At 37.1% G+C, this 27,927-nt stretch overlaps 1 protein-coding gene across 1 annotated transcript in view; it reads right to left on the reverse strand.

Moving 5' to 3' along the window:
• Nucleotides 1-27,927, reverse strand: part of ZNF407 (zinc finger protein 407) — a 351,046-nt gene that overhangs the window by 208,147 nt on the left and 114,972 nt on the right. The window contains exon 4 of the mRNA XM_069778852.1: nt 5,551-5,625. Coding sequence (XP_069634953.1) covers nt 5,551-5,625 — 75 coding nt within the window. The remainder of the gene's footprint in view (nt 1-5,550; nt 5,626-27,927) is intronic.

The following is a 27,927-nucleotide window of genomic DNA, read 5'->3' on the forward strand; positions in this document are numbered from 1 at the left end:
TTCAGTTGTTATTTTTCTTTCTGATAAGATGCTGAATTCATCACTTGTCTTTGTGAAAACAGACTTCAAAATTATAAATGGCTGCCTCCTCTTTTCATTTCTTCATAGCATAGGAAACGCATATGATGCCTGTCCAGACAACAAGCCAAGAGGAAACCTAGCTGTGAATTTTCAGCACATCATCTCCTTCTAGTACCTAAGGAAGCTCAGGAAACCCAAATGGCTTCCTCATGTTCCTTGGGTCAGCCACAGAGAAGAGCACTCTGGCAGCAAGCGACTGCGGAGCCTGTACCTACACTCACACTCTGAAACAGTACAGCACCAGCCAAGAGCTGAACTCTGCAGGAAAATACTGCTTTCGAAGGTCAACTAAGCCTCCAAAATACTGAAAGCTTAAATAGATCTTGAGTAAAACTTTAGCTCCGAACCAATACTAAAACGTTGAGTCCTTTCCACTCCCCTCCTCTCACCACAAGCTTCTGACTACTAAATACTTCAAGGAAAAGCTACACTTCCTTCCTTAAGGCTTTTCCAAAGAATGATTCCGTAACTCTCCAGGATCCTTTTTAAGCCAAACACAGGAAGCAATCAATTAAGTAAGTTTTTCATTCCTATCCAGCTAAACTAGTAATGGTAGGTTTCAGTTGAAAAGCTTGAAATTATTTGCAAGAAGCAGTAAAAGGTGATGACAAAGGTTGAAGGCAAGACTCAGCACATTACCCTCCGGTGGTTACAGGTAGCCTCTCCTCTGCGTATCTGTATGTACTACCAACACCTCTAACTGGAAACCTTCCCGTGAGACGGTCACAGAACTCATTCCTTTGGAACATGAGTAAGTTATTACAAGATGATTGCATACATATATACACGTATGACACATCACTGACTTTTGCCACTTGTTTTCCCACAATCTGCTGTAACATCAACTGGATCTTTTTATTTTGCATACAGGGTAATATTGTCCAAAAAAGCATATCAAATAGTTACTATAAGAAATTTCTCTACCCAGAGAAAGAAAAACGTTTCAAAAGAAGGATTAATAGTTCAATTAAATAGAAGGGGGTTGGACTGCTAGACTTGATCCACTTCTAGTTTTGCATTCAAAATGGAAATATCAGAACACTGCAATTTATTAGAAAACAGTTTTCTAAAGAGTATACGGAACATCAAACCCCCACTCATTTTTCCTGGCTACTTTTCTTTCAGACCTCAGCAACGCCTTCCAATGACACACCATGCGGTCTTGCATATTTTACAATATTTATACCACACATTATTAGCATTATATATTCCAAATTTCACGTGGACTTATGCAAGCACATTGAACAAGAGGCACCTAGGAAATTCCTCTTTTTTACTTCAAAGCAGTTGTGCAAAAAATACACAAATTTTAGAAGTACACTATCTTTCAACATTATTTGAAAGAGCACCTCAAATATATTTAGGCTGCCATTACATAGTTATACGTACTTACTTATAGCTATTGCTCTCAAGTTGAAATCATTACACAGCTTTTCCAACGAATTAAGATCAATTGAAAATCATAGTTGTCATATGATGTTACTAGCACTGTAACATTGATCCCATTTTTAAAGCACACAAAAAAATGCCAGTATGACCTTACAAAACCCAAACATACTATTAAGAACCTTTACAGAAAATGTTTTGTAACACAGATTCCAGTTCAGCAAGTGTTTGTGCTCCAAGTGACTTTATATATATGAATGATCCTATTTGACTCAATGGGATTACTCATATGCAAAAAGTTACTTCAGAGGCAACTCATCATTTAAAATTCATAAGGAAGATGAGGTAATTAAACAACTGTCAGTAAAGGCCTTTCTGTGGCAAACTGATATAAAAAAAAGTTTAAAACAGATGTATCGGAATTCTAGTTAACAAAAGTCTTACACACTATTAAATGTATATTGTACACTATTAATGGTGCCCTGAAAAAAAAAAAATCTCTAAAGAATAGTTAAATGTATTTTTCATATGAAAGATTTCTAAATTCAGAGTTGTGCTTAACAGTGGCAAAATTCAGTCTCACTGATGAATGACTTTGTGATTTTATTTTTATTTTCTTGCTCATATTTTTATGTGTGTATGTATATATCTTATACTCAATAGCAAAACATCTCTGTTTGTTCTGGTTTGCCACGATTTACACCTAAGTAAAATAACGACGTAACAGAAATTAGAACTTGGCACCATTAACACTACTGATGCATTCACCTTGTCCTCAACCACATTGTCTCCTAGACACAATAAAGGTGTAGGCAAAGATTTATCCTGCCAATAAGATATAGTTATAGGTCCCATGAAGATTACTGACACTGAAGTACCAAATATGTACTGGCCTTGGACTTAGCAGATAACATGCCAGTTTTGAGACACATTCAAGTTGACAATAAATCACTATCACAGTTCCAATAACAGGAAAAAATACCTTAGAGGAATTTCTGTGTTAAAACATTCCACTTTTGAGTTAGCTATTAAATGGTAATAATCATAATGGACTAGGCAGTAGGGTTTTTTGTGGCTGAAATGTGCAGACATTTACTACAAGGTTATTTTTTTTTAAACTTCTGTGATTTTCAATTGCACGGTATTTTCCCCTTAAATCAATTTTGCATTCCAAAGGGGGAAAAAAAAGAAAAAACTCAAAACAAAAGAAGTTTTAGTAGCAATCTTATTATTAATTATACTTATTTTCTATATCTGCACATGCAAACACTTCCACAGCCTCCATAACACCTCCCTTTTGTGCATACAAAAAAGCAATAGTTATGGGTCACAGAAAGCTAGAGAGAACAAGGTGCACTAGTTCAGTACTGCTTAATAAATCGTAGATGTATTTTTTTTTCCTCCCTCTCAGAACTATCTCAATATTTGTCACCAGAAATTCCTTTCTGAGAAGTTTGTTAAAAGGGCACCCATTTCTCAGGCTGTATAGGTTATAACAATTTTTTTCAAGCACCCTTTTGAACTTATTTCAATTTTCTGTTTTTGATGATAGTCATGCTGACAACTTTTTTTGGTCCATCAAATTCTGTAGTACAATTACATGAATTTACTTTTAATAAATTACCATCTTTGCATATATCAGTCAAACCATGAAGACTAAACACTTGCAAATAAAATGCATTATTAATTTAATTGTCACAGCCTATTTAGCTAGCTTCTATTAGTATTTGCTATAATATGCAATGTATCAGAGGGCAGAATCAAATTCAAAACATAAAGAATAAACTGATTAAATTGTCCTAGAGAAATTAAAAAATAGCAAGCTTGCAAAATTATAATCAAGGCATTAATGTTTAAAATAGGTAAGGAAACTACATAACTTTATTTGTAATATGTTTATACCCAAAGTGATGGTTTAACACGCTGAAGAAGGATTTCTTTGGTTCCTAAAGCCATTAAAAGTCAAACTCTCTCATAACAGGAAGGGAAAGGTGGAAAGGAAAGGTGGAAAGGAAAGCAATGGTGGTTTGGTATTTTCTGCCCTAGATCACATGGCTTAAACATCCACATCACCAGTGAGGGACTACTACTAGAAAATTACACTGTTGTTGTAGCTCTGCCACTACTATTTGATGCTGCCCTACATTAACCTGAAGCGCCAGCTAGAAAGTATTGCAGATACGAAATATTCAAAAGATGGATGAAGGAATTTCAAAAGAAGAGAGTATGAAGTCACTCGAATATCACTTGTTTATGCTGGCCGGGGGGTGAAGCTTCCACAGCCTGCGCTAGCAGATGGGGCAGGGAGGTTGCAGGCCTGAGCTGGGTTCTCTGCTCTGCCGGCAGCCGGGGCTGCAAGGGCTCTGAACCTGCCAAGGGGCGGCAGGGCAGGGAAGGGACCCTCCTCATCCTCCTCCTCCTCCTCCTCGCGCCGTGCTGGCAGGCCAGCCAGAAAGCCTTTGAGGAATACGGGAAGAAACGGGGAAAAATGGAAACGGCCAGAAGGCTTTCAGAAGAAACACGCAAACAAAAGCCAGCGACAACCGATTTAGATTATAGCATCCTGCTTGTTTAGGAATTCATTTCAAGATGATGATCGCTAAAAATATGCCTCTTAGGCTAAGATACTATATTTGGAAATCTATTGTATGTATCCTTTATTGTGCACATATTCACTAGGGTAACACAAGTTATCTCTATGTTGTATTTATGATGATTATACGGTAAGTACCTCCCTTGTAAAAGAACATATTGGTATTGAATGCTTCCAGTTACAAAATAAGCCACCAGAGCAAAACATTTTTCGTAATTGTTGTGCTATGACAAAAGATAACCAGCATAAACTTTAATACGATATCTGCTTTGATGAAATTGTAATCGTTGTTTCGATGCATCATTCTATATTTTAGATGAAATAAAGTATCTCAAAACTCTTTAAATAACCATGCATTAGGGAAATTCTGGTTAAGCACTTTGTAGAGGAAATATCATTAAAAATATAAGCACCACTTCAACAGGTGTTGGTGTACATGGTGTGTTAATTTAAAACTCTACTCTTCGGTCACTCAGTGATTTAAGTGCGACAAACTTGTGAGGAAAGGGTCTAATAGATGACCATTTCCAGTGTCTTTAACAAGAAATGAACACAACCCAGAAAGAGTTCTGCAGCAGTCTCCTACGACTCCTAGCTATCATTTATTTTCCCCTTCTTTCATACCAAAACCAGAAAATACTGTTTATTTATGAAAGCCTACACCAGAAGAATGAGTCACAAGGCAGTAATACCTGAAACAGTATCAAGTATCCAGCAATGAACCCTGCAGGTACGATACCTCCATCTACCCAAACTGAAAAAGATTATGCAACCTTTTGGCTATCCAAACCTCATCACGTTTCTAGTTACCCCAAAAAGTCAATGAAATAGCAATAGCTATGCCGCAATGTGTCTAATAAATCTGAGGCAAAATCTGTTTACCTGCAAACAAAGTGCCATTTACTTTCTAAACACAGTTACATTTTAAACCACAGAAAAAACAACCTGCTTGGAAAAAAGTTTGAAAATACGTAACTCTACACAGATTGAAAAAATAAATTAATTCATTTTAAAAAGTCAAAACACCAGATCTCTATTCCTGCCCAAGAACACTGAGAAATTTTTTTTTTTTTTTTTTTTTACTCCTCTGTGGCTTTGACTTCAGTGATCAACATAAATCTTGGAAAGCTATTTTATAAACCTATGAGCATCAAGGCCAGCAAGGGGAGAAGAAAAAAAATTGTACTTGGAGGGGCAGTTACAACTATGGAAATTTTGAGAAAATAGTATCACCTGTCAAAAAAATGCCCAAAAAGGTGCAAATCCTACACCTTTTACATAGAATTGCTTTCTAGACCAGTTTTTTTATTGACACCCACAGACGTGTCATAAGCACCACGGTAGCAGAGCACTTAAGCATGTTAGCTCCCTCTGTAGTTGAAGTTGAGCCTGAAGTCCAGGTGACTTCATTTTGGGTAAGCCAAATATTCCAGATAAGATCTCCATATATTGTATAAGGTAAAATGAGAAAGAATTTTAAAGTAGTTTACCTTTCTTTGGGTGTGCCAACTCCATGCTTGCCCAGTAAATGAGTATTCAAATGCTTCTTCATCACAAACGCCACCCTACCAAACAAACAGAAAACCCAGGAAGATTATTTTTTTATTCATACTTTTTTTTTTTTTAAATACAGTATTTTTCTGTTTTGAGCATGTACTTGAGCATATTTTATTAAAGGCGGACTTTTAAAAACCCCTGCTAGGCTATGATTTAAATCCAGAAGTCCATTCTGTAACAACAGATTTTCTTCAGACTGCACTCACTTGGCTATTTCTCTTATGAGTAAAAAATCACAACCATACATCACTGGTCAAACAACAGAAAACCTGTTTCTGCTTCCCTTTGCAAATTAGAACATCTCATACAATATATTGATAATATACTCTATTTTACCTAAATAATATTTTCTCACATTATAAACTAATACAGTTTTAGTTACACCTTTGAATTTATTTAAGCGTAACAGGCCCATACTGCAACCCTTGTTCATACAAGTAGTTCCATTATTTTTAATGAGTAACACAAAAATACAGCAAGATCAGATGCTTTAATCACTGCTTATGTCTGGTCAGACTTCATTGTATTAATTATTTAAAGAGATATACACAGAAACAAATTAATAGCCTTAGTTATTTTATAGCCTTGTGAAAAAAAGGATGGAAAAGGTGAAGCATGTGGTCTTGAATGCACTTTGAGCAGGAATATTGTTCAAACTGGCGAGACATTCAAAGCATCAATAGCAGCAACAAAATATACACAACTTGGCATTATGTTTCTACCAAACAAAACACAGTTAATTTATTTTAATTTTGGTGACATACGTAATGAAACAGATAGGAGCCTATCAAGTACCACTCTTCTGCTGATAAGACTATAACTTCAATTTAATTACATCACGTGACTGCTTCAAACAATTTAGATATCAGACTGAACCTTCAAACTAAAATGGTTCTCTCGATAAGCAAAAATTTTACTGCTGCAACTTTCAGTGTGAAAAGGGCTTGCAAACATTTTTGTTAATTATGTATTACAGCTGTCCTTCATAAAGTTAATTACTAATAGCTGAAAGGCAATAGACTGTATTTGCATATGTACATGAAAGGCATGACATATGCAAAAATATGATTTTAATTAGCATTCTATGATATGAAGGGCTACAAATCAAACTGGCATGTTATAAGATTTTTAACATTAAACGCTGAATTCATCTGGACGTGTTTGCAGTAACGGACAATGGAAGAACTGTAAAAAAACTAGCACTATGGGGTATAAGAGCCACAAAAGCCAAGAGACAGTACTTTTCCTTTAAAAATATGTTAATGTAGCTTCTCCATGTCTGATCTACTTTGGGCACTTTCACATTATTACAGAGAATCTCTCTTGTGCATCCCTTAAGGTGTAAGAATATAATTCCGTCTTATTTAAATGATAGCAATTTCCTTATTTTTTTACAAAAAAGACATTAAAAAAATATCTTAAATACTTTTCCCTACACAATTTATAAGTATGGCACCATAATCATTACAACCGTGAATAATCTATCACACCATTACCATCATTACTATGCAAGTGTCATCAGAATTACTGTACATAGGAAAAATAATTGTAACAAAAAAAAGTGTTCTAATAACACTAAGCACAAGGTATTCAGAACGTACTGCCCTTGCTTTTCAGCAGAAATACTAACCATTTCCACACAGCTGTGAAAGGTTCCAAACAGATTTTAATTTATTAATACTTGTATTTCCCGTTACAAACCTCCATTCTTCCCCTTCTCTAAAAGAAAAATAAACCAAAGACATGACTGTGAAAGGGCAATGTGCAAAGTTGTAAAGGCATACTTTGCTGTTTACATGGAATATAAAGACCCCAACCAGCTACACAGTATTTCTAGGGAAGTTGGTTGTTTGTTTTTTGTTTGTTTGTTTTGTTTTCTTCTGAGCCTGTATACTTGAAGCTTCCAAACAAAAGCTGAACATTTCTTATACTGCACAACTGCAGGGGGTACAGACAGACATACCTTACTGCAAAATCAAAGACAAAGGCCTTGTTAATAACGTGAAGCAATTAATCTCGCATTAGCTGCCTCCTCTCTGTTGTATCTAGGTTCTGAGTAACCATTTTGCTGCTGTTACACAGCACAAATAAAATGAAGACTGACTCAGTAAGTGTCTCAGCAACTACTAGCATTTTAAGCTTTTTAGTGTAAGGCTTGAAGACTTAAGACTTGAAGACAGCAGAATGCTTCCGTGCAAGCCTGGAGTGCTCAGCATAGTTCATGAACAGCTCCCTGCCTTACAGAATCAGGCCTTAAAAATAAAAGCAAAGTTGTTATTTTCATAAAAATTGAGAATGAGATAAAAAAATATTACCAGAGTCAGCCATTATTGAAACAAAAGAATTTTTTTTCCTTCAGATTGATGCAAAGTCTAAACATCTTGGTTTGGATGCTGAGTTTGAGGACAAGCTAAAAAAAAAAAAAGAAAAAAAAACCACACTAAAAACAAACCAACCAAACCCCCCCACACACTCCTCCCCCCCCCCCCGCCCAAGTGTGGGAACTATTTGTTTATGTTTACTAAATACTGCAGGTGATTTTAAGAGAGAGGTGGTAGCGGTGTTTGCTGGCTTTACAAAACACACACAAAAAGTGGTTTCAGTACATTCAGTAACTCCGGGTTTCTAAGCAATTACTGTTTTAGTGGTCAAAACTATTGGTTTTGCCTATGCTATTTACCTCTGCTGAGGTAAATCAGTTATTCCTAAGATACTGCCAGAACTGAATAGACAGACATGACTTCGTCTTGGTGTTTTGTAACAAATCTTAAGGGAAGTCTGGCTGGCACCAGTAAGGACTCAAGGAGCAAATGCTTTCAAGATATGTTGCTCTAATACATCTTCAAATCAAAGGGAATCTTTCCATCAGCTGCAGTAAGCACCAATTCAATGAAGTAAGCTTCACTGAATTTCTCATTTCTTATTTTTTTATTTCTAGTGAAAATAGAAATATTCAAATTAACTGGTAGAAATTAACTAGTTTCAGAAACACATCAAAAGGGAGTAGGAAAAACCTGTAATTGCCATACTCTACTGTTTCCAATACACACAAGGCAGGCCAGACTAGAGGCCTGGAACCAGTTTTACAAACTCTGATCTGGACATACTCATCCCCAACCCACATGAAGACAGAAGTCACAGCCCAGCTGCTGTCCTGAGGGTCACATCTCAAAAGGCAGAAACACCTAGCCTATACATCTGAGCCATGGTCACTGGCAGTTCCCTCCATTCATTAGGAAGACTGTTCCTAGAAGTCTCCTCTTGCAGTGGGTAAAGGTGAGCAGGTAGGATTTCATTTGCTTGCAGTGGCATTTTGTTGGTTTAACTTTTTTAGTTATTTTTCAACCACTCTGGCTCCAAACTAGAAATATCCTCCATCTTACACACTCAAACCTCAGGATAAATTAAAGACAGGTTGAAAAATGACACAGAGCTTTAGAATAGCATCCATGCTCCCTACGGACAATTTTTTGCACATAAACTATAAATAAAAATAACTTTCAATCGGAAATACATGAGCACCTTTCCCAAAATAAGTTTGCAGAATATTCTGTTTTCAGTTTAGAAGAGTTGTGGCTTTGTAGGAACGTGTCCACTCATATTCCATGGCAGTCTTCAAACAGTACTTGGACTCACTCTGAGAATGTCTGTAACTGATTTAGGAGCCTCTACAGACTTGTCTTCAGTTATAAAAGCATATTTTAATGTACAAAAGAAAGGGACTTCTAATTCTGGGAATAAAGAAACATATTGGACAATCTTTACTCCCACTTTTTATTCTAGTGTAATACAAGTTCTTCAGCATGTACAATGTTTATCATCGCAGTACCCAAGGAATATGAACAATCTGTCACGTATTGTCTGTTCTCTCATTTTCTCTGCAGGGAGAGAGTTGTGCTCTGTGAAGTATCTTGTTTTAAGAGGGCAAAAGAGTTTAGGTTTTATTATGTTTTGAATCTTTTTGGTTTTAATATGTGTATCTTTGTGTTAGTGAAAAGCCAAGTTAACACCCCACCCCCCCCACCCCAACGAAAACAAGCATTCTGGACCATAAAGTCATGAAATCTGTTATCTCCCATGTGGAAGTGCTCAGCCTTGGCCTAGTTCCAGGGAAGGAGCTACTTCTTACCCCTACCAGAAAGTCACTTGAAGTTATGTCAACAGACCAGTCATCTTGTAACTGCACATAACTGCTGAGGAGGACCAGCACAAGAATTTATTTTTGTGGGACTCTACAAACAAGGTATCCAGCAGTTGAAGAGCAATTTTAAATCACTTCTCAGAGGATACATTGCTCTCTGGAACTGCTCTTGGAGAATTTATCTTACAGACAACAATGTTCAACGACAGCAGAAAAGTCCAGGAGAATAACAATGAATATCTACCCTTTATTCATATTCTCAATATCCTTTACATCTCTTTTAAACTGTCCAGAACCTCTTTATACAGGAATTTAACCCTGAAAATACAGGTAAGCTATTACATGACATGTGCAGGCCCCAAGTACACAGGATGCTTTAAAATGCTCCTTGAAAGCCTTTTTAAAGCAAACAAACAAAACAAAAAAAAACCAAACCACACCACAACACCCACAAACAAAACCAAAAAAAAAAAGCAGAATAGAATGCTATTTTTAAATTATTAGTATTTAGTACTTGGTTTTATCATAGGTTTCAGGCACTCAGAAAGGATAGAATGGTTTACCATTTTGGATAAATCACCTGGGAGATCTGACAGCTTCAAGGAATAATAAGAAAAAGGATCTCTTAAACTTTTATACACCATCACAGATATGAGGAAATAATGTATTATCCTGTCTGCATCAGTTTTTGTTTTCCATGATCTGTGCTTGAATTTCTGTCCTTGTATCTTCACCTGAGGCAAGAAACCAGAAAATCAAGGCAAGCTGCATGGATCATGCCAAGACGGGGGACAGCACAGTCAGGCAAGTAAACAACAGCATAGGCTCAATGGTTCTTATTACCTGAATGAAGTGCTCTTATTCTTTACTGTGTCTTGAAAAACACTGCAAACCCTAATTGTTTGTAGTTGAATGAGTGGTTCACGTGGATTCATGCCAACAGGGGTATCAATTAGTAAGAGAAAGAAATAGTGCAGTTTCTCAAGGAATATCATGACCCACATGCATTTCAGAATGTTCAATAAAACTTGTATATGTAATTACAGTTTTCTGCATGTACTTTAGATTTGTACATGTTCTAACATAAAAGTAGAACTTCATATATTCAGATCAGGACTTAGTCAAATAGTACATAAACAGTCCGTATGAACTTGAAAAGCTATGTTTTCAAGGTGTCAAAATTATATAAAAAGTTGCTACCCAAATCTCATCTCTCTGTCACAATTTTGTATTCAGCAGGTCAGCTTCAGGAACAAGGCCGCAGAGGAAAACACAGAACTGCCCAGAAAGCAATGGTTTTCTATGAACAAGTAATCTTTTTCTCCATGCATCAAAAGTCTAAATTCCTGGGAATTTCTTCAAGTCCATCATTCGTGGATGTTTTCTGATTCTGAAGGGCCCAGACTGGGGCACTGATAACTCTCTTGCATGACTGCGCGCAAGGGACTCAATTTAAAAGAAAGTATCTGGCAGGGCAGAGTCTGGTATGGAAGATATCCAGTAGTCTGAAAGGCTTCATGCCCTTTGTGACAAGATGTCAGGTTCAAGTAAATATCTGGCAGGGCGAAGCCTAGTGTGGAAAACATCCAAATATCTGAAAAATTTCATGCCCTCTGTGACAGGACGTCAAGTCCTAGAACCCTGCATAGGAAAGCTGGGGTTTTCTGCTGACTCATTTAGCAGCAAAATGAAGCAGGTCTTATTACTTCCAGCTAACAGTTACAGCTATTCTTCTTAAGTTTAGGGGAAAAAAAAAAAAAAAATCAATAACATTTCAGAAGGTTAACAAGCCACCTGTAATCACCCAGTCTGCGACGTTGAGAGCCCTGTGACGCACTGCCTTATACTCCCTGGTGACCCCATGTGTTCAAGAACGATACGGCTATTTTATGCTCCACCCTCACTAACACAATTAAACTGGAAAGTAAAACGGATACATTTGACATATGTGGCTCCTTCCTCATCATCTTCAAGTGTGAGCAACTTGGCAGACTGCAAAATACAAACTTTTTCTCTTGAGAACAGAAACCAAAAGAGGTAAAATGAGGACAACTTTGCCATCACTAACAAGACAAGAACCATAGTACCACGGCAAGAATATCATGGTAATTCATGGAACCTGAAGACTAACATAAGTTTTAAATTTCTGAGAATTATTAGCCCTTCTGCCTTAAGTTTGAAGGTGGGTTTTTTGGTTGTTAGGTTTTTTTGTTTAGTTGGTTGGTTTTTTTTAACTTAATCTTCCACACAACAATCAGGTATGTTTCTTAATTATTTATTAACTTTTCAGCTTTTCCATGGAGATGTTTTGTTGCTGAAGTTGAAAACCCAACATTTTCAAAACTTTATTTTATGTCAATAGGAAAGCATTGGTGCAACAGACTACAGCCTTCTGTCCTAAAAATACCTTGTCTCATTTTTACTGTTACTTGTAATGAGCTAGCAATGAAGTCAAGGTGGCCAATGAAAAAGTGAAGGGAGAAAACAACTTATACTAGTGGAACACCTGAACACAGCTTGCACCCAAGGTAGACCTGAGTATCACAGCAGCTACTGTTCCTGACCTGCTTTGAACAGGATGACAGACAACAGGATTGTCAATGTGCTGTTCAATGACCTGCATCAATCTCAAAAATAATTTACTGCTATATCAGACAGATCATTATGGATGAGTTGCGCACTATCAATCAATCGACTATGTTGTTCCTGCATATTCCTGCATCTATCAACCAGAAGAGAGAGACATCCCTCAAAATATTCTTGTTGCTTTCTGCCACCAATCTGTGTCCCTCAAGATGTGAAAGAATTATTAGCCACATGGCCATAAAATAGTAGCAATAAGCACAATTATCTCCTTTTACATATTCTGGCAGAAGAGACCTGGGTACAAAGGAAGAGCAAAATAAACCAGAAAACATCCTCTACTATTCCACTCAAGCTGACTTGGAGAGATCTTGCCATCCAAAGTTACAGAGTCCTCTCGCCATCCCTCTTTTAAGAGAGGTATGTTATAATGTAAACCATCCAGGACAGAAATTGTCTGTCACTGTAAGGACTGTGGCAAAAGAGGAATACACTGGCAGTATTTACATTATTTTGTCCCCCACGAGGGAACTCACTTATTTGTTATTGCGTGCCTCACCTGAAGTTACGTATTTTGTAACTGAAATCAGAAAGGTTTCCTGTAAGTTAGCTATAGGTCCATTCTGAATGTTATTGGTTTGGGGGTTTTGTGGTGGGTTTTCTTTAAATACAAAAAGTACCCTTCAATAGCAGATGCAGGAATAAGCCAAGTCCAGATAGTGATAACTGTTATTAAACATAAAGGTGAGAGGAAACTTAGAACTGACAACTTTTAGATTTGGAGATACAATAAAAAGCAGCTCACATGGCATACAGTAAATATGGTACTGTTTACGTGCACTGACAACAGCTTCCAGAGACCACACACTTTGCCTCCTTAAAGGAGGGAGAAAGCCATTGCACTGTTTAGCGCGTAACTCTCTGCTGAAAATGGGACTTAGTTACTTCAAGAGAATCTTACCGTGTGGCTGAAAGCATATAGGCTGGATTGCACAATTAAACACTACTGCATGGACAAATATTTCAGTAAATGATGGATCATCATACTATACATAAGGAATATAGTTTGGACCATATAAAACACCGCCAATACACTTTCAGATGTGCATGCATAAAAAGTGACAGAACAGGGCCCAAAGCATTATCCATTTCACAATACCATAATAAAACTACACCAGAAGATCGTGTCTGCTGTTTCAAGACATAACAGCATGCAAATCAAGGGAAATACTAATCAGCTTCAAGTGACTTAGTAGAGGATTTCTCTGAAAACAAAGGGTACTGTAAGAAAAGACCCACATGACATCTTAAATGAACAACAGAGTTTGAAGTGGTGGCATCTTCTAACCACCACCACCCTCCAAACCTCAGGAATTAGGAAGACTACAAAATTCACAACAAAATATCATTTATGATTAGATTAAAAATTAATAAGCAGTGAAACAGGTCAGACCAAAAAAAACCCAAACAAAATGCAATCAATTTTAGGAAATGCGTACCTTTTAATTCTCGCCAAACACCTATGCTTAGAAATGAAACTGGTGAAATGAAACATACACCATTACTATAACAAAACACTTCAACATTATGCTGCTGGGTATTCTTCTCAAACAAATAAAATGTAATAAAATATTTTTTGTTTTAAACTTGAATTTTCCTACTGAAAATTGATCTACTGTCCATCTAAATATCCACAATTCTGGCAGAGTCAAATAAAACATTGGCTAGTAAAAAACTGAAATAAATAGGGGATTGTTTATTATATGGTATATTGCTAAATTGATATGTAAGTAAACAAATGGCTCTCTACTTATTTTGTTTGCTTAATGAGCATACTAAAAATAGCTGAACAGTGGCAAAAAGTTTAAAGTCAGAAGGTGTTCACTCTGTCAGGAAATCACCTTACAAATACATGAGAAAATTAGTACCGCTACAAGAAATGTTTGTTTCAATATTCAGAGGAGTTAATGAATGTTAAGTGATAATGGTAGACAGCAGCAGTATGTAATTACATTTCTAAATACACCTTACCAAATCACTTCTAAGCTAAAAAAAAAAAAAAAAAAATCACATGTTCTATTAATTTTCATTGGTTATCAAACATCTGTAACTGTCACCTCTAACAGGTGTTTGGTAATCTAACAGCTGCACAAAGTACTAAAAAAAAAAAAAGAAAAAAAAGACAGAATCGCAATGTGCTTTCTGTAGCACCACTATCAACCTCTCGGACTATTACGATGCAGAACCTCTTTGCCTAAATTCTGAAATGCAACCTTAGGCTCAGTGTTGGGAGTGTCTTGCATCTAGAAGAGGCTACCATCAACATCCAGGAACACACCACCACCAGAGAACATACTTGTTATGCTAAATGAGGCTGCAGGAATGCTTTAAATTGTGCTTATAGCTGTAAGCCTTCATTTATGTGATCCAAAACAGCGCCTACCAGCCTTGCCACTGAGAAATTGCTCATGTCCTCTCTTTTCTCACAATATGTATATCCAACATTCCCATAACTCTAGTCCCCCCCCTTTTCCATTCCCTCCCTTTCTTCAGACATTGGCCTGTCTCCCTACTTGTGACCCAGTCTATCTCCTAGCATGCTCGGGACTTCAGATACAGAATTTGATGCAGTAGGCATCAGTTCCATGTATCATCATCTTGTATCTGGAAAGAGACTAACGTTTGAAGCAGGAAGCTCTTCCAAGTAGATTCAACCTTTTGGGAAAGTCATGTGAACCACAGCTCTAAGCGCCCTGAGAGGAGTTTTGAAATATCTGACTTTCTGCAGACAGTTTGTACAGAGCTTCCTAGCTATTCTAAGGAGCAAAGTCTATGTATGTTGAAAGTGTAAGAAACAGCCTGCAAGAGTATCTCAAAATAAGGATGTTTCAATGAGTTTCTACTTAAAAGCAGAACGAATAGAGCCAAGCATACTTAATTTTAATCTTTTGTTCTTACTGAATAAAAAGACACTTTTGATGTTGTAGCTTCTTCCTAACTGCTCAGAAATTGCACTGCGGACTGAGTTACCAGGTTTTATGCAGAGCTTCTACAGGAAGAGCTATCTTGAGAGCAAAATCCTCATCATCAAAAGAATCTACTCTTGCCTGTCTTTAAAGGAAATCAAAACAAATCTAAAGATAGTTGATTGTGGGCTAAAAAACATACAGGGCCTGGAGTAACAGTGCCACCATATATAACTCAGTCAATTCAGCAGCTACAGTGCCTGCGGTCTTCTGCAAAGTTGTGAGGTACGAAGAAAGGAATGAGATGAATAAATTGGTCACTGTCTGATGACTGAACTGCTCAGAAGTCATAGACAATCAGAAGGCACACACAATTTTTATTGACAATTTACCCACAATTTGAAAGCGCTGCTGGTGATAGATGGTGGCTCGAGCTAAGGCTCTGCAGTCTGCTTGATCTGTGAGAGTAGTGAGAATCTTGCCCTAGGTCTTCACTTGACATAGAAAAGCAAGTGCTGGTTGATTTGTTTATTCCTGAGACTTCAATTCAGCTGTAAAACATATCCTTTTTGCCTTACATCCAGGCATTCTACAAGACTGTTTGACTTAAGGTAGAAAGCAAAATACTACAGAATATCTGTTTGCCAAAGTAGCTGCAACTGCATAAAAATAGTAAAACTGTGACAGCAGGACCTAATGTGTAACCATCAGAAGTACCATCCACATGGATGAACCTTTAACAACAGTCTGGTCAAATCAGAACAGACTGGTTCCAGCCAAGGAAAAAAGGTAATCCTTTGGATTAGATTGGTTTCTGGCCATAAAAATGCACCTGGTACTTGTATACACATAAACATGTTTGCAGCATGGGGCGGGGAGGGCAGGGAGGAGAGGACACCCACCTTGGTTCTGTCTGGCTTTCCTTGTCCAAGGGTTCTCAAGCCCAGCCATTGCTACCTCAGAGACTAAGAACCACCAAACACTGTGCCATCAGGCCAACCATATTGTATGCCTAACACTTGGCTAGTATCTTTGATTAACGTTTGATTTTTCATTGTTAAAAGACATCTTCATTAGTCACTGAGCATAAATAAAAGCTCAGAGTTTTCAATCTCGAGTGGCATCTTAATGTCTCCAGATATTCCCATCTCGGCCACCCCCAACTCTCGCCAAAAGCTGAGAGTTGCAACAACTTCCTTCTCCTACCACTGAAGGAGGAGGAGGCTGGCTGAAGAAAGTAACAGGGACTGTTAGAGGAAACCATGATATGCTGAACTCTTATGCACTCTACAAATACTACAGATCTACAAAACTCTCTCAAATTATGGCACTGAACATAGAGTGTACAGATGATATTAAGAACAGAACAGAAGTCTATTCAAATGAGAGTTCCAGGTGGTATCAGTGGCAATACTCCACTTGTCCCATGAGAGACTTAGTAGGAGAATTATTAGTCACTAAAGCAGCTAAGCACAGTCTGGTGTTTCTTAGGTTTGCCTTTGATGTCCAGCAGGACCCACTTCAGACACAGAAGTCCAAAGCCAGGACTGCAGGGATTAATAGAGTACTCACCTGAGATACAATTGTTATTGAAGCAATAAAGATAATAAACCCCCCCCACTGAATTTGGAAGGATATTTTGCACAAAAAAATCCATTCTTGCAGTCCAGTATGGATATTGCATGCACTAGGTATGAAGACTGTTACCACTCTGGGAAAACCAGAGGAATAGAGATCAGACAAATCAGTACAGTCATAAAGATGATATCTGTGACACAGCAGAAGATATTCTCTGGCAAAGAATATTCCAACCCCAGCCAGCAGTTAAGATTAACTCTGACCATTTCTGGCCACAAAACAAGCATGAGAGAGATGGGAACTACATAGGTGCCCAATGGAATTAAGAAAAAAAACCATCTTTGATCTCAAGGGCCTAGATATACTTACACATATTGAGTGTACATATGAACAAACAAGTGAAGGAGAAATCAGTTTTGTTGCAAAGAAAAGCTTATGGCACTTTATCTAAAAAAGAAAGGAGAATTGATAAATTACCTGAAAAGATGCAATAAAAGGAATTCAGCTTTTTCTGAGCTCGCCAACCAAGTTTCTGAGGTACATTACTACCAGGATAAATTACAGAACTTCAGTTTTTACTTATAAAGCGACAACCTGGTCCTATAAAGAGACATAAACCACGTCTCTTTAAGAAAAACTATTTTCAGTTTCAGTGTCTTTCTGAAATGAAGCTACAATCAAAGGGTTTTTCCTTTTCTGATCCTTGCTGTTGTTGCAACCACAACCCCATAAAGCCTTATCTCAAATGCTAGCATGAAGTGATGGGATCCCACAGATCCACTTTTGGTAGGAGGGGAACCTAACAGCAAAGGCAACACAGGTACCAACACACATGGTGGGACTCCATTTTATTCAGTATTGCATCACATTTTGATTTATTATTTTTTTGTAATGAGTGTATTCCTGTTAGAGCACTGAAATTCAATAAATATGTTCACAACTGAGGCGTGTGTACACAAAAACACCTATGTGTCCAAATAACCACCTGAAAACACCATATTTCCCAGAGGTTGCTCACAGCTATGGAACAGAGCACTTAAGCACCGACACACAACTCTCTGCTTAGCTTTGTAACGCCATACAAATAAAATGGCTCTCACTTTGGAACAAATGCAGCTCTCCACTGTTTGACCCGTGAGACCCACAGGGCTCACTGCATTCTATGCATCAGAAGGGCTGAGTCGCCCCGGGATGGTTTTCAGAGGAGAAAGGCCTCAAATTTTAGGCAGTTAACATTATGCTCTGCAAAGAGTAAATACATACAAAATGCTTTCTCACTTGTTATAAACAGAAATAAGCAAACAAAAAAATGAAATGTTTCTTCACAATTTCTCAGATTAGCAGAACCCCCAAAACCATTACTTATGACATGAAATGCCTACCTGGACAGACAGGGAGACAGAAATAGTCTGATCAGTGCGCAACTTCTATAGTACTGAATAGTAGGCAATGTTACGTGCAACACATAGCCAAACAGAGGGATGGAATTGGTTTTATGAAGAGTTACAAACAAAATAGTCCAAAATATTAACCAATAAACACATGCCTGGGTGGAAACGTCCTATTATAAAATTACTCTAAAGATCCTCAAACTGTTCAGGGGAGAAAAAAGTCCAATTTTCCACATAACCTGAGAGCGCAGAGTTTTCTGATAATAAGATCCAAGGAACCTGTAAACCCAAGGCTCTAATTTTCTTATGGTGACTGTGTAATATTTTGCAAAGTAAAATTGACTGAGATGGAAGCTATTTTGCATGGTACAGTGGCGATGGCTAACAAATGAGAGTTTTGTGGGCTGAATGTTAGTCCCCTGCCTCATCTGCCACCCCTAATGACAGCAGCCACCTGCTGTTTTATTGTCACAGCTGGAGCCGGTTCACACTCCTTGGTGCTGAGCTCTGCCCATGAGCGCCAAGCTCTCGCCTCGCCTCATTACTTTGATGAACTTTTTATGGTCAGCACCCATGAAGACCTCATCTAGGACTATACAACCTAGATCGGCTTCAGGGAGTGCTTCCAGCTAGCATGAGGTGATAATACACAGTGACACCACGGCTGCTACTGCCTGTCACTTAGTCAAGTCACTGTACTATACTTCTGGCTCTACAGGGCCCTCAACAGGTAAAACGCCATGAAATTCTCCTATATAATAAAGTTCACTCCCTCTTTTTCACATTGCAATATAGAGATCATATCCTAGTAGCAAAATTTAGCTTTTCAAAGATAGATATTAAAATAAAAAAAATGTATCGTGCTGTTTACTGCATATAACTACAGACAAGAAATTTCTACATTCCCTAGATATAAACCTGCTGCCTTTCTAAAAAACAATCCTGGCATTAAAGAAAACAACCATGAAAACCATATTATGGCTTGATTAACACCACCAATAAGAAAAAAAGAAAAAAGAATTACATGCATTTTACAAGAGGACCGTTTTTAAGTTAAAGAACAGGAAGCACAGAAACAAAAATCAAGCCAGTCAAATCAAATTACCCAAATGAATCCACAGTGGAGAATGACATATACTACTCCCCCCCCCAAAGACCCTCCACACTTATACATTTATTAGATATGATAATATATCAAATCAAGACAACAATGAAGCAAAGCCTTTTACATCTTTTTACTTAATCAGAACAGTCTGTTACTATTTTCTGCTAATTTAAAAGCAAATATAATCATCCTTTCCTCTTCAAAATTTTTTTCTACTAACAAACACTCCAAATCTCCTGAGCCTGTACACAATTTCAAACTTCATCAGAAATTTTTTTATTGATGCATTTAGAGCAGACTGTTTTATGCTTGATCACTGAAATTTAACCCCAGGTTTACTTTCAGCAGTAGAATAATCTTTTTGGTGTCAACAGAGCTTTATATTTGCCCATATTTACATATATCATTAAGATTAATATATGTGCTATTAATAATAATTTCATTAACATTCTGAAATCATCAAATAACATTTTGACTTTTGAATGGCTGTAGGCTATTATAAGCCTAAAAACCAGAACATTTTCAGTATTCATTGTGTAGCAATCCAGCTGATCAGTTTTGACAAATTCATGCAATGTTATAAGCCATTAAACTTCATTTAGTTTCATTTAAAAATTCCACCTAAAAATAAAAGGCAACTGTCTTTTTTGTACAGACAGTACAATTTCCAATAAGTACCAGCTCCAAGGATCCTCCAAAAAGAAACTGTTGGTTGGGGGTTTTTTATTTTATCAAAATGTTTTTAAATTTATCATAAATAGAGTTTTTGAAATAATATTAAGACCATTGACCTAGCAAGAGTTGAACATATCTAATGTGGTATGGTGTAATTTAGCTCCTCTTGAAGAGGGACAGTGCTGCAGATACCCTGCGCTTCACATAAGACCCCTAGGACAGGTAGAACCTTAAAAATGTTGCTGAGCACAGACATTATCCTACATTTCTGAGAATTTACTTACGCAATCCCTTCTTTATTAGCACTTTTTAAATGTGACCTAAACTGCAGTTGAACAGCCAGAAAAATATAGTGATTCAACAAAGGTTTCCATTCTGCCAAAAGCTGAGCACCTCCCATACAGTCCTGAAAAGTATTCAAGAGAACCGGAAGACATACAGAACCTCGTGTAACCAGGGCCTAAAATGTACAACCAATCCCATTAAATATAAAATGACACCAATTTCTCTACCAATACAATTTCAATGAGCACTTGTCTTCTGCAAAAGTTCAGCAAGAGAATTTCCTACGAAGCACAGTGACATATTGATCACATCCTTCAGAGAGTCCAGCAACAGAAGGAAAAATTGCTTTTAGAAGACAAAGGAATTCCCTTCTTTTGACTAGATGACGCATCTGTCAAACGCATGATATTTAGGACTTGTTTTGTACCCTTAAAAATAAAGTATCAAACATGCAGCTTGATCAGTGCAGGGTAAGACATTATGAAATGGACAAACTGCCTCAGTGGAACAATCAATGGTTTCAATAGAACAGTCTCATAATGGTGCTGGTAATTAAATAACAATGTCTGAGAGATTTTTTTACTTTTTTTTTTTTTGAAACAATGCATCAGCTGTGGTATGCCTATTGCATGCTTTGTGATATGACACACAATTCATCTAAAAAGTTTCTCTTTTATCAATCTCTAATCCACAACAAAACTCTAAAGCCACAATAAGATAGGTATTTATTCTCCTTTTATAAAGGAATTTGTTAAAGGATGCACAGCTATCCACATTAGCTGTATTTGCTCACTGCCGTACAAGAAGTAGCCTGCATGCATGTATAAATATTTGGTAATATTTTTCCTTTGCAACACTGTGTTGCCTTGGCATTATGACTGTATTTTACAGTTGTATTCTAAAATGTAACTTCAATTTACCCAGCGCTTACAGTTCACTGGTCTGTAATTCTTAATATCCCTCTATTTTCTACCAATATTAATTTTAGTCACTATTATTTAAAGCTCATTTTCCATGCCCTTTCAATTGTGATTTTATTTCAATGTGACAACAAATGTCAGTGTCATTTCTGATGGTGACTTTTACTGGAGTAAGAGAAAAAAAAAAAACAACAACAAACTTTTAAAAGAGAAGCTATCAGAAAATCATCAGAGAGTAACAACTTGTGGTCAGTATCAAGATGAGCTGCATGTGAACAGAAAGTCTGGAGGTGACAAGATCTGTATCCAATTACTAATCCCCTGAGCCATTCAGCCCCCTGAACAATAAATTTCTATAAGCTGGTCCCTTAACCCATTACCAGCTGGTCATGCTACTGCATTCCAACAGCAACAACAAAAAGGGAAACACCTTACATTTTCTATTTAAATCTCTACAATACAGAATAGTCATGTTGGAAAGTCCCCAGACCTCTTTTGTCATCTACTACATAGAAGTTTTCAAAATGGATCCTACAAAAATAGGAATAGGCATATGAAATTATTTGGCTTAACATAAATATTCTGTCTTCTGTACTTACTCCAAGCAAAGAAGCTTTCAATGTACATATTATTCCTTGTACTGAACAGAAATACACGTCAATCTTAAAAAATGGCTAAACTTCTATGCCTGCTGTTAAAGGAAAAGATATTCATATGAAGGGTATCAGAGACATTGCTGAGGAATTGTTCACCCTTTAAAAAAATATTATCTCTGTAATGCTGCCAGTGCCAGTTGGGCAATTAGCCAATTAAGTGTGAATAAGATGTGCCAAGAAGCTATTTTATTTTTGCCTCAGAATATTTGTGTATCTGTGAGCTGGTGTGTGTTTGTGTTCACGCATCGGTGGAATCTGGTTGTTCATGCCAGGTTTTCTTATCACACTTTTCTGCCTCTTTGAGCTTGCACATTCCTGCAATACAAAATGGACACGTGTCTGCTGATAATGTCAACATACTTACATTCACAAGGAGAGATTTTGTGTAACTAGATCTAAAGCAGCCTTTTCTGTGTTCGTTACCTGACCCTGTCTGCTTACACTATACTAGAAGAGCCACTCATGGGAAGGACTCCAATACCACAAGCACCTCTAGGAGATGTTAAAAGACAACAGATGTGGAAGAAATTAGCATCTGATTACAATATCCCTGGCTAAATACTCTCCTACAAACCCCATTTTTACAAGTTATCTGAAGGAAATTCTCACTTGTCACAGCAGACCAAGTTCAATAGGGTGCTGAGAGCATCCTGTTATCTCTTTAATTTAGATCTCACTATGCTTTAGACTGCTGTAAATCCATCTAGGAAATTCCACTTGGAAATATGAGTAGGTACAACATACATCTAACACACTCTGACTAGGGCTACTGCCTAGAAAGCCTGAAGACATAACCAGATTTCTATCTCCTTGTCCAGAGTAAAAAAAAAAATTTTTTTTGGGGGGGGGGGGAGTGGGGGGGGAGCCACACAGGGCAGACCCACCAACTGCAAGCCTTTATCTTAATTCAATAGCAAAAGTACAATCATTCCAAATAAGGATCCTCCAACAGTTTTGATATAGTTATTCAAAATTAAAACCAATGCAAAAAAGATATACACAATTTACAGATCAAAACTGAACAGTGCCAAGTACAAACAGAAGTATGAAAAACCCCTTTCATAACACTTCAGAATACAGATATTACCTGGCATTGAAGCTACCTTCTTGAATACCTATTAGAGAACTTCACAAATCTTAACAGTACCGACAACTCATTCAGAATTTACCATTGCTTACACTAAAAAGACATCCTACTTTTCAAGAAATGTATTTCAACAGTCCTGATGAAAATGAGTACATTTTGTAAAACTAAGTACATTTAAGGCTAGTAAAAGTAATTACCTAATATTACTGCCTGTAATCAGGGGTTAAGGAGGAAGGTTAGGTACAAGTTAGTAAACATGGCACTGATAACAAACTTCAAACTCATAGCTATCAAGTCTCTTATCACAGCATTACATAAATGAAGCACGTGAATGACAAACATTCTTACGCGGGATTCACAGCCAAGACTGCCATTTTTTGTAATAAATCCCACCAGTCTGGAGAAGAGGAATGCTGTACTTAGCTACAGCACCAGTTAACCCCTAGATTTGTCAGAACAAGCAACAACTGCTGTGCCTAAGGGTGAAGCTGGTCCAGTAATACCCCACTACACACTGAAGAGCCAGTTCATGCTTGGTAACTGTGTTTGTTGCATCCCCAGCAGCTGTGCTGGAGAGGAACCTGCCTGCAGGAGGGCCGGCGTTACTGCTCAGGAACTTCACCTGAGCAGGGTTGTTTTACTAAATGCTATCAACTTCTCCATGGATGCCCTCAGCCGGAGATGTTTAGAAATAGGATGCACACCACCTCACTCTTCCCTTTTCTGGGACACAACTCTGAGCAGAGAGGGGACCAACACCACCTACACATCTTTGCCCTTGCTTTTCATACAGTCTGTGCCAAAGGGGAAGAAGGGCTAGCATGCATTCATTGACAGAAGTGAACAAGCGAATTCTTTCAAGTATTTTTCATTTAAATCCAATTTAAAATAGAATTCCCTTTTTCAGCATTCCTCTTATATTTTGCTATCTACGTCTGTAGCTCTTACATTTGTGGTTGCCAAAAATTTCTGCTCTGTCTTATCACTTTAAGCAGAACACAGCGTTTCTTCTTACCTTTTTGTAGCTGCACCACTAAAAATGGGATTATAAAACATTCAGAAAGGATGTATTTCATTCCAGCAACAAGTTGAATTAAACTGAATATTCATTTTAAAAAGATTTTTAAAAGATTTTAGAAGATTTGATATTTTTGTTTCCAATCGATCTCTAAATTAATGCAAACCTACTTCCTCTGAAGAAGAGAGCAAACAAGTGTTGGTTTCACTATAGTACATATGAACTAGATACCAAGGTCTAATCATAACATATTTATCACCATCTAGCATTTGGCTTGTATATGATGTCCACAGGCACTTGTAGTGATAGCTGTCAAACTGCATTCTATTTCTAGCATAAATGAGCATAACAACAAAGACAAGAAATGGAGTGCAGTATAGAGTAACAACACAGCCTGGAATTTAGCCCATAGTAAAGAAACAGTCAAATTCATTATCGACCTCAATGATGGAGGTTCATGCTTACAGTGGCAGAATATTTCAAAAGTCACCAAGCTTCATGGGGCTTGTTTCTACTAAAGGTGCTAAAAATTGTTTTAGAAATACGGTATCCTTCTCCCTTCCTTTCTCTTTCACCTTATCAGAGATCAGAAAATCTTAGTCAAGTCATGGACGTTCCCGGAGAAGGTGGACTAAAAGGACATGACCTACCCTCCTCAGATTTCAACTGCTTGTTCCGGTGCTATTTAAGCACAAGCATATTTCAAGTATTCTATGCATTCTCTCAATCTTACTTAGTGGGAAACCATGATTCTCAGATGCAAAGATGAATTTCTTGTCAACCCTTACAAATGCTATCAGTGATAAAGATGAGGTAGTTTTAGTGGCTGGGGAAAAACAAACCAACCAACCCCATAGCACAGAAAGAAGAGACTATTGCTTGGCCATGCATTGCATTACAAGAAAGTAGTGATGGGGAAAGCAGCCAGTAGCATCACCTACAACAGCATATGGTCCACTGGCAAATGAGTAAGTTAAAGTCTTTCCATTTAAACTAGAGGTGCATCTCCCCTTGACAGGCAAATGACAGAGCATGTGTATCATTAAGAAATTACTTGGATTATTGACCATGCAAAGAAAGTCTCCTATTCTTCATGACATTTCTGAAGAGCAGAGGCCACAATTAGAAAACAAAACTACTATGATTCACCTCTCTTCCTCAGATCACACTTTCCTTAATTTTTTAAAAAAGATTATTAAATTCATATATAAGTTAAGTTCCTGACAACTTGTTGTTTCCCCATCTTCCATCATTCAGTGGTGAATGCTTAACAGGTAAAAAATACATAGCCCTTTTTCTGCAGCAACAAAGTCCCAAACCAGCCTTGGCACTTTATACAACTAACAGTTTCCACATGATCCAAAAGTCACTAATTCCATTAGTTCCCAGGGAACTAACAGATATTTGTTCCTGAAGACCTCTTGATTTTGAAAGTGAGAGAGAGGCCCAGATGTAACCAGAGACTGATAGGCTTAAAAATTTTTTTCAGTCCTTGAATCAGCATCTGGTACCCAAAGCCAGTTTTATCTGTCTGATGAGTAGTCACACCAAACCCATACAGATATAGATGAAGAACACCTGCTAAGGCTTCAGAGACAAACTGATACAGAACAGTATAGTTGTTCAGCAGGAAACTGAAAAACGGAAAATAGCAATCCTAAAAATCAGCGGACTGCATGCCAGGCAGAACATATCGTAATTCTGAGCTGTATAAACAGAGGCAAGTTAAAGGGCATCTAATCTTTAAATTCTCTAAATTAGTTACACTAAATCCTATACTAGTTTAGCTGTTACAGTAAATCCTTAAAATAAATATTATTCAGCAAAGGCCATGGCAACTTGTGCCATATTTGCGAACTCCTGGCCACCTGGAATGAGATCAAACTCATTCGCATTCTTGAGAGCCTGTTCTAAGAAGTAAACTTTGTATTGTGAATACATGAGGAATATATTCACCTGAAGGGTTATTCATAAGCAAATATGTAGTCACCTATGGCAGTGACCACCATCAAATTCATTTTTCATCTCTACAGATAACAAATACTTCTGATTACTCAATACATATGTACATATGGATGTATAATTATATATTGATTAGTTTAGCTTTTAGCATAACATATGAATGTATTGAATTTCTCCAGAGTAACAGATAACATTTTTAAAAAATTATACCAATAGACCATTAGCATTATGAGTGAATTTATTTTCCCCAACAGTGCTAAAGATATGCAAAATTTTCATTTTTCAGAGTTGCATAGTAAATGATTAACACCAGCTCTGCTCATTATCTTGCTTAACAAAACTTCTCTAAAAACAAATAAATCAAAAATGCCTCTAACATTCCTGAACAAATAAATTACAGACCTGTTCAGTGGCAGCAATGATATTTTAAAAAGCTTGTGCAAGCTCATTGTACAATTTTATTACAAAACTGCAACTTCTAACAAAACTGTCCACTTTTTTATTTTCTACCAGTTTTACTCAAAGTACCACCTTTTGCAACCCAAGAAGCTTTAAAAAAGCCACATATGTGGAAACATTAACCCCATGTTCCAATGTATTACAATACATAAATAACGATATGAGAACCCTCCCTGCCCATTTTACAATCTGATTTGTAAGCAGAACTGGAGTTAAATGAAAAAACTACTATCTGGTCGGGCATCAGATTTCCATCACTATGAATGCATACTTTATATTTCATATTAGAAACACTTCTTAAGACTTTAGAATTATTTTTCTTTTATTACACATGGACACTGAAGTCAGTCTGGAAGTAAAACACCCCGCATTTCCTAACCTTGCTGGAAAAAAATCTTTACCTAAAAAGGAATCTCCAATTTTCAAGATTTCCTGAATTGCCTTCCTACCTTTGTCCCCACGTTCAAAGGAAAAGCTTTTCTTTTTTTTAAATATATATATATTTACGGGGTAAAACGACAAAGCCTTGTCAACAAAATGCATTTTGTTGTAGTTTGGGGTCAAAATAACCATTGCTGTGAGAAACGCACACATCACAGAAAGAATTTCCTCCTCAAAAGGAAGTATCGAAAAAATGTTTGTTCTTTCTTTAGAACAAAGAGCAAAACGAAACACAACCCATAATGCAACCATAATAAAATGAAACTGTTATCTGTTGCTAGTTCCTTACCAGCCCACAGATTTTTCTTAGCATTAAAAAACAGCATGTAAATTAAGGTGACTGAAACATGCTTTCAGCGAGCAGAGTAATATGGTAGCTATTCATCACCTGAAGTCATAAAACACTAGGTCTTGTCCTTAGCATATTCTAATGAAGCCTATCATGCAAATGAGAGTGACCTTTTCCGTGCATTCTGCAAGTTCACATTTATGTGAGGAGTATATATAGTTTGCCAATACAAACTAGCCAAAGACTGCGTAATTACTGTAATCAATTAGTAGTTAGTGTCGCTCTGCTCATTTGTGGCTAATGTCAGCTAAACCATTTTTGAGAAAACCACCCTGACAGCCTTTCTGTTGTTTTTGTTGCTGCTGTTATTCTGCAACAAGAAAACAAGATACACAAGTCGAACTTCTCAAGATGGAAGCACAGTAGCATTTTTCTAAAAAACCTTCTCTTAAGGTCAGAAATAAAAATAAGACCTGCTCCTGTGACGGGTAGAGATTCCCCAGTAAAGTTACATATCCTTAAAATGACATTGAAGTTTTCTGCCTGTAAAATGAAACATTAATATTTAAATATTTAAATGAAGGACACTCTCCCATGAGGCAGTTCAGACCAAGTAAGGAAGACTTGGTAGAACTTAGGCACTCTTTTCAATGGATGAGTAAACAGGCCATACCCTCTGCTCAGCAACAGTCTATTTTGTAGACAGTTATGGATAGGAAACATTACTGGAGCTGGTAATTAAAGTAAAAACTAA

Source organism: Haliaeetus albicilla, chromosome 3, assembly GCF_947461875.1.
Source record: "Haliaeetus albicilla chromosome 3, bHalAlb1.1, whole genome shotgun sequence".
Taxonomy (NCBI): domain Eukaryota; kingdom Metazoa; phylum Chordata; class Aves; order Accipitriformes; family Accipitridae; genus Haliaeetus; species Haliaeetus albicilla.